This window comes from Puntigrus tetrazona, chromosome 17, assembly GCF_018831695.1.
Source record: "Puntigrus tetrazona isolate hp1 chromosome 17, ASM1883169v1, whole genome shotgun sequence".
NCBI lineage: Eukaryota > Metazoa > Chordata > Actinopteri > Cypriniformes > Cyprinidae > Puntigrus > Puntigrus tetrazona.
The window spans coordinates 8,460,027-8,468,668 of record NC_056715.1 but is presented as its reverse complement, the minus strand read 5'-3'; the positions used below and the strand labels follow the sequence as shown (position 1 = coordinate 8,468,668).

Sequence of the window (8,642 nt, the reverse complement as noted above, 5' to 3'; positions counted from 1 at the left end):
AGGTCTGTTGAACCTTGAGCCTACAGACAGAGGAATCAAAGGACTCACATCAGACCAGATCAGAAAGCGCAAATGGGTACAATGGATCTACTTAAACATGCATCTCTGGTCAATTTCCCTCTGCTGCCAGGATGTAAAACTATTTCACCCTCTAAGTCACATTCTTTCTCCGACTCTATTCAGTTATCTCATCTTTTTCTCAACCCTCTAGGAAAAAACAAACAAGAAAAGGGTATGAAAAATGTGGTGTGGCAGTGAAGTTTGTCTACAGGTCCAGTGTTTCTCTTTTTCACTCAATGTTTTTCAGCTGAAACTGAGAATATGTGCCCTCTACGTGACTATGCAACTCTTGTATATCCATCCAAGTTCGTTCCAGAGTCAGTGTCAATGTGCCCCTGGGTCAAATATAATTCACTAATAAAGATGAGATTCTTGGCAGCCTTGAAATATATAAGGCTAAGTGAAATCCCATATGAATCATGCTGGGATTTTAAAGGTCTGCGTTTTGGTTTGGCTGCTGTAGCACTTTGAAGGATTTCCCTTCCTCATTCCTTTCGGTCTGACCCGTGGCACCAGGCCTGAAAGCAAAAGCAGCTGGCCAGTACTCTAAAGCAGCCACACATTACTGCTGCAATACTCGACAGCAGGGCTTTCTTTTGATACCAAAGACCCCTTCCAAAAGAACTCACTCATTCTTAAACCATATAGGAAGCATTTTCAAAAGTATTAAAATATCTCACAAAATATACACTTTTAGAGTCGGATGTTTAAACCTGGAAAAAAAAAAGGTTTATAAATAAAAGGCTTTCAAAATAGTTCATAAATCAAAGCAAACATTCACTTTAAAGAAATTACAATCCCCAAAAAGCATAAGGTATTGGAGAAACTTACACAAAAACTTGAGCTATGTATATATGTACGTATATTGCAGGGAAGAAAAGGTGAACTAAAAAATATTTCTGTAAGATTTTTTTGTAATAATTAAAAAAAAAAAATTGATACACTTGTGTAAACAAGAATGCGTTCATTTGACCAAAAACACAGTAAAACAGCACAATATTACTGTGAAAAATTATAATTGAACTTTTCTATTTTAATATTTATAAAATGTAATTAAGACCTGGGACAGGAGAGCTAAATTTTCAGTAACCATTATTCTAGCCAAGAAACTTTGATAAAATTTTAGTATAGGTAACAATTCTATTATTATGGTTATTTACAAAGCACATATTCTACATCCCTAATCTTACCCAATACCTAAACCTAACTATCTTACTAATCATGGCTAAATACTTTTTTTTTTTTTTTACACAGAATATTATTTATTTGAAATAGAAAAGTCCTGTGACAATATAAATGTTAACTCATATTAATACATCTTATTAATAAAAGTATAATTTTCTTTAAAGAAGAAAAATCTTAAACATTTAAATGGTAGAGCAAATTAAAAAAAAAATTCTCCTTGCAATTTTTTAAATCACTACAGCAAAAAAAAAAAAAGTAGAATTCTACACTATTTAAAAAAATTAAAAAAGTTTCAATTGTTACCCTGCTGCCTAAAAATGTTTCCAGTGTTAATTATGTTAACATTAAATAACTTAAAATTTCAAGTTGACTCAACTAAAAAAAATGTAGGCAGCATGGTAACAAGTTATTTCAAGCTGAAACTATTTTTTTTTTTTTTTACAGCGTATACATTACTGCAACAATTCTCCACAGTAATTAAACACCACCATGGCCACGCTATAGAGGCGTGGGAATCAGCAGGATTACACAAGAGCACTTTACACCAGAGACGCTGAAAGATTCAACTAATAAACATTTGATGTTGCCAAGGCACAAGAGAACTGCAAAGGCCAACATTCTAGAAGGCACTGAATCAACAGGCGGGGATACCTAAGCAGGCCGTGGCGTGTCCCGTATCCTAGCAACATGCTTCTGGAACACTGCCCAAGGTGCTGGCTGTGGCCTGACTGGACATTGTTCATCTATTATGTGTCCGGTGGAGCTGTTGTGCTCGGCTTATCTGGCTACAGATAAATCATACCGCCTGATGGTCTCTGGATATCAGTGATCTAATAACATGCACACACAAACACAACACTGGGGAAGTTAATGATTGAAATACTAGAACCCATCTTTCAGCTTGAGGAATCAGAGCTGATGGACTGGCAAATCATACATGAACCTATTCCATCCACTTTAACATTCACAGAATGCTCGATTTTCATATTTTATATAACCTACAATCACATTCTCCATATGTGATCAGAACCAACAGAGGTTTAAACTTCTAAAATGATTTATTTATTCAAATTATTTCTTCATTTCATTGCTGACTCACACATCTTTTCATTGCTCCCATGAACGCATTTTCCTTCTCCCCTGCATTCCAGAACAAATGCTTGTGGTTTTTCTACATAAAAAGTGAAATGTGGAGTTTTTACTCAAGCTTAGAGAGTTGTTTCCACTTGAGACCAAATGTGGAAAACTTTGCATCAGAACAATGGCACACTGGACAGACGAAGCACAAGGCATAGAGCCATCACGTAGCCATCTCACACACGAGCAAAGCAGCTGAGGCACAAACGTCTCCCTGGTATAAACGCCTTTGAGCTTCTTGTCAGTAAGTGAATAATGCTCTTTCATCAACGCCAGCGCTCTGCATTGGTCCACACATCAGCATGCAGACAACAGTCTGTGCATCCAAAGCAAACATACAAGGTGAGGGAAGGAATGTTTTCTGGTCTTAAAACCGATTAAGAAATATTTTTTACTCAACAGAACTCAGGCATTTAGTTCACAGCAGTGCCCTTAGCAAGCCACATTAGCGCATTTCTACCATACCGTTACCTGAAACACTCACATCTGAAACACCTCAGGGGTGTGTGTTTGTCAAACCCAAGAGTAAAACACTCAATTAGACACATGCCTCCAGGCCCCAGAAACAATCCTGCCACACCTGAAGACCTGAGCTGAGTTAATATGGGTTATGTTTCCCTTCTGGAGAACTGAATGTTTTGGTTTTGTTTCGCCATGATAGCGGAACTAAACTATTTTTTGGAAAGCTACAAGAAACTCTGAACTCCAACACTCCTAAGGCAACATTGCCGGAGAAAACTTGAGAAATTGCTGGGTACTTGACCCCTAATACAGCATAATCCACAACCTGACCTTAACCTCTGAGCAGCATTCCACTGAGAACATACTTTGAAGCGAAGGATGTTCAAATGTTCAAATGACTGTTACAAATGTAAAAATTCATGATGAAATGGAAACAGCCCCAGACAATTTTCTGATATTCTGGTATTCTGATGGACATTCAGAAGAAATTATAGAGGTCCTATCCATCAGTTAGATGTTTGGATGAAGGCAGATCTGAAAGCAGTTGAAGAGAGAAAGGTTTTTTTGTTTTTTTTTTTTTTTTTTTTTTGTGGGAATGGATAAATCATCGCCGTTAGATACGTCATGGGCCAACTCAGCATTCCAAAAGCTCACACACACTCACACACACACACAAGCTGGGCTGGATATGAGTAGCGGCACGCGCGAGATATGCAAGCAGTGACAACTCACCATTTCTTTGTGCATTCCACCATGAGTTCCTGGTAGGAGGCGACGAACTGGAATTTGGAAGCATGTTTCCCAACACGCTGCAGTCTCTTCCACACTGAAGCCATGGTTTTGTCCTCTTTATAGAGCTGACAGTTTGTTTAAAATACTGTCGCGTTCTGACGCCACCCCCTCACAAATCCTTTCCTTGGAAAAGTTCTCAAAAGTATCCGTCCAAAATCGGCTTTTGTGCATTCATTGATGTTTAAGGGGTTTAAAATCAGGTGGAGGAAAGGAAAAAAACACGTAGATCCCTTGCCATCAAAACATTAGTGTGGATGATCGCAGATCAGCATGATGGCACGACATGTTAAATCCACCGGGGTGATTGACATCTCTCACAGAGCTCATTCCGTACAGCAAATCCTTCAAAATAAACGTAAGCAGTGCATGGTAATCCAATATTCCTCATTTCCATGTGTCAATAAACCTACAGAGACAAAGGAGGAGGTGGGCAGATCTTAGTGATAAAGGTTGTACAAAGAGATATCCATTAACTCATGTGTCAATCTCTGATTTACAAATATCTTCAATAAATATTTGCTAGTTTCAGCTTAATAATTTTCCCAAAATTAAGTACCGATTCATACCGGTAACAAAAAAATTCCCTATCAGTTATCTTTGCAAGGCAATGAAAAGCGATGGTATCAGGAAACAGAGATTTGTCTGACTTCGCTTATCTGTGCAACCAAATTTCACAATCAGATTATATCTCCTGGACCGCTGAAATATAGTTATTATTGCATTTTATTTTTGGCAAAAGGAAAACATTTTAGAATGCAATGCATCTATGTATTTAACCAAGATATTAAATAAGATATACACAATTCTTCATGGGACACAGTTCTTTCCCTTAACTTCAAGTTAAAAGTTATTGTACCTTTTTTTGTATGATTTTTTTTTTTTTTTTTTTTTTTTTTTTTTTAAATCAAAGTTTGTAAGGTAGCTGCGGAGAAAACTATTGGGGAAAAAAACAAGGCTGATGAAAAAGTTGTCGTTCTACCAAAAGCATGGAACACAAAAGATTGTAATAAAATAACATTTTACTAAAGATTGTCATTTATAATTATATTTTGTGTTTTGTTTTGTTTTTTTGTTTTTTTTAAAAAAGACACTTGAGGCTGTGAAGTATGTAGTCAGGGGGTTAAACTGCACTTTACACCCTTAATTATATTGACAGTTGTGCCAATATTCAGTACAACAGCACGCTGTCTATCGTGTTATTCCATAAACACAGAAAAAGCTCACAGCTGACAAGAAGTTTGTTTGTCATTTTTCTTTGTTCCATGCTGTCAGACTTTACACAGCTGGCGTTAAAAGTTGTCCTGGGCCGTCCAAAATAACTAATCCGTTTCTTTTAATTACGTTAACAACTGTTGCTGTTCAAACATTCACGAGATGACAGTTTTACATCGACGCGAGACTTCTTCAAACAACTCACATCCTCACGCACATACCACAAACCGATAAACTGTCAGTGCTGTCAAACCGACTAAAGAGACCTAAGCTAGGCGTTCTCGGGTTACTAGTTAAAGATCCTCTTTAAAGTCCAGTGCTTTTTTATAAATGTCTGTTTAGCGAGATAGCTTAAGAGTTCATCAATAATCGATAATGAAACCCCTGCAACTGCAGAGACCCGTTTACAAATATTATTCATAAACCTCCTGGTCTTGGTCGCATTCCTGCACTCACCGCGTGAATAATGCAGCAGCAGTAGCGGCTGAACGAGCCCGATGCGGCGGGTGGCGCGTGGCTGCATTCAGTCCGCTAGCGAGCTAAAGAGCCGCTCCGGCTGGAGATTCCCATAGAGCTCCGCTAGCAGCCTAGGCTAATCTTAGCCAGGCAGGCTATCCCAGGGTAAAGAGCGGCGGCGGAATAAAAATCTCTTGGATACTCAGACGTATACCGGCAACGACCGAACCGAGGAGCGTGAAGCTGAGAAGCAGTGGCGGTTTCCCCGGTCAAAAGGAGGAAATTCCAGCGCTGTTTTCGTATGCACACACAAACTCAACGCATCAAGACTCCATCATTTTCCTCCCCAATCCCACATTCAGTCAAACATCTGTGCGGAGTCTCAGAGAAACGCCCCCGCGCGTCTCTCATTGGCTGACAGGCTGCACATATTTACATATTCATGAGACTTCTTAACGCTTTTGTTGCCGGTGAGCGCTCCTATTGGTCGATAGAGACATCTTTCAGAGATCTTTAACCCGCCTGTGTGAGCAAGCATACTGAGTTGAGTAGGAACATGAGTAATTTAAACCTTCTTCTATGTGTTAAGGTATAAAGTGTATTAAAAATGTTGTCCCTCAGAGAAATAAGAAAACTGCAAGAATATGACCGAATGAGGCAATTCGGATATCAGGAATATTTATTATTATAGTAGGACAATTAGTGAATGATGAAAAATGACAGACAAAACAAAAACTATGAAAGAGATATTTAGAAGTATAGTTATTAAAGAGATATTTTAGGTCAATATATTTAATATAATGTACTGTTGTACTGTATTTTTATTTAACTTCATTTCATTATTTTATGTTAAAGCAAAACATGGAAAGTCTGCTACTGGCAAACAGTTCAGAAAAAAACAAACAGATTACATTTTTCTTCTTCTTCTTCTTTTTCTTCCGCTTATCCGGGGCCGGGTCGCGGGGGCAACAGTCTAAGCAGGGATGCCCAGACTTCCCTCTCCCCAGACACTTCCTCCAGCTCTTCCGGGGGGACACCGAGGCGCTCCCAGGCCAGCCGAGAGACATAGTCTCTCCAGCGTGTCCTAGGTCTTCCCCGGGGCCTCTTCCCGGTGGGACATGCCCGGAACACCTCCCTTGGGAGGCGTCCGGGAGGCATCCGGAACAGATGCCCGAGCCACCTCAGCTGGCCTCTCTCGATGTGGAGGAGCAGCGGGTCTACTCCGAGCTCCTCCCGGTGACTGAACTCCTCACCCTATCTCTAAGGGAGCGCCAGCCACCCTACGAAGGAAACTCATTTCGACCGCTTGTATCCGGGATCTCATTCTTTCGGTCATGACCCAAAGCTCATGACCATAGGTGAGAGTAGGAACGAAGATCGACCGTAAATCGAGAGCTTACTTGCGACTTAGCTCTTTTTCACCATGACAGACCAGTACAGCGACTGCATTACTGCAGAAGCTGCACCGATCCGCCTGTCAATCTCTCGCTCCATCCTTCCCTCACTCGTGAACGAGACCCCAAGATACTTAAACTCCTCCACCTGGGGCAGGAGCTCCCCACCAACCTGAAGGGGGCAAGCCACCCTTGTCCGACTGAGGACCAAGGCCTCAGACTTGGAGGTGCTGATTTTCATCCCTGCCGCTTCACACTCAGCTGCAAACCGCCCCAGCACACACTGTAGGTCTTGGCCAGATGCAGCCAACAGAACAACATCATCAGCAAAAAGCAGAGAAGCTATCCTGTGGTCACCAAACCAGCCCCTCCGGCCCCTGACTGCGCCTAGAAATCCTGTCCATAAAAATAATGAACAGGACCGGTGACAAAGGGCAGCCCTGTCGGAGTCCAACATGCACTGGAAACAAGTCTGACTTAATGCCGGCAATGCGAACCAAGCTCCTGCTCTGATCATACAGGGATCGGACAGCCCTTAGCAAAGGGCCCCTTACCCCATATTCCCAGAGCACCCCCCACAGGACACCACGAGGAACCCGGTCGAATGCCTTCTCCAAATCCACAAAACACATGTAGACTGGTTGGGCAAACTCCCAGGAACCCTCCAGCATCCTGGAGAGGGTATAGAGCTGGTCCAGTGTTCCACGTCCAGGGCGAAACCCGCATTGTTCCTCTTGAAGCCGAGGTTCAACTATCGGGCGGATTCTCCTCTCCAGTACCCTGGCATAGACTTTCCCAGGGAGGCTGAGAAGTGTGATCCCCCTATAGTTGGAGCACACCTCTCCGGTCCCCTTCTTGAAAAGAGGAACCACCACCCCGCCTGCCAGTCCAGAGGCACTTTCCCCCGCGTCCACGCGATGCTGCAGAGGCGTGTCAGCCAAGACAGCCCCACAACATCCAGAGACCTGAGGTATTCCGGGCGGATCTCGTCCACCCCTGGTGCCTTGCCACAGAGGAGCTTCTCAACCACCTCAGTGACCTCAGCTAGGGTAATGGTCGAGTCCCCCCCCGGATCCCCGGCCTCTGCTCCCTCAGTGGAAGACGTGTTGACGGGATTGAGGAGGTCCTCAAAGTATTCCTTCCACCGCCCCACAATATCCCCAGTCGAGGTTAGCAGGTTCCCATCAGCACTATATACGGTGTTGGCAGGGCACTGCTTTCCCTTTCTGAGGCGTCGGACGGTTTGCCAGAGCCTCTTTGAGGCCGTTCGATAGTCATTTTCCATGGCCTCCCCGAACTCCTCCCAGACCCGAGTTTTTGCCTGCACAACCACCCGGGCAGCAGTCCGCTTGGCCCACCGGTACCTGTCAGCTGCTTCAGGGGTCCCTCGGGCCAACCATGCCCGATAGGACTCCTTCTTCAGCTTGACGGCATCCCTTACTTCCGGTGTCCACCATCGGGTTCGGGGTTACCGCCACGACACGCACCGAGACTTTACGGCCACAGCTCCGGACGGCTGCGTCGACCAAAGAGGTAGAGAACATAGTCCATTCGGACTCAATGTCTCCAGCCTCCCTCGGGATCCGTCAAAGCTCTGCCGGAGGCGGGAGTTGAAGATCTCCCTGACAGGGTCTCTGCCAAACGTTCCCAACAGACCCTCACGGTGCGTTTGGGCCTGCCAAGTCTGTCCGGCCTCCTCCCCGCCAACGGATCCAACTCACCACCAGGTGGTGATCAGTTGACAGCTCCGCCCTCTCTTTCACCCGAGTGTCCAAGACATGCGGCCGGAGATCAGATGATACAACCACAAAGTCGATCATCGACCTCCGCCCTAGGGTGTCCTGATGCCAGGTGTACTGGTGGACACCCTTATGCTTGAACATGGTGTTCGTTATGGACAGACCGTGCCTAGCACAGAATTCCAACAACAGAACACCACTCAGG

The 8,642-nt window shown here is 43.5% G+C and overlaps 1 protein-coding gene across 1 annotated transcript in view; it reads right to left on the bottom strand.

Annotated features, from left to right (window-relative positions):
• ehbp1 (EH domain binding protein 1) overlaps positions 1-5,669 on the bottom strand; it is a 110,727-nt gene extending 105,058 nt beyond the window's left edge. The window contains 2 exon segments of the mRNA XM_043262698.1: positions 3,577-4,042; positions 5,305-5,669. Of these exon segments, the coding sequence (XP_043118633.1) occupies positions 3,577-3,680 (104 nt within the window). The 5' untranslated portion in view covers positions 3,681-4,042; positions 5,305-5,669.
• Between the last annotated feature and the right edge of the window lie 2,973 nt (positions 5,670-8,642).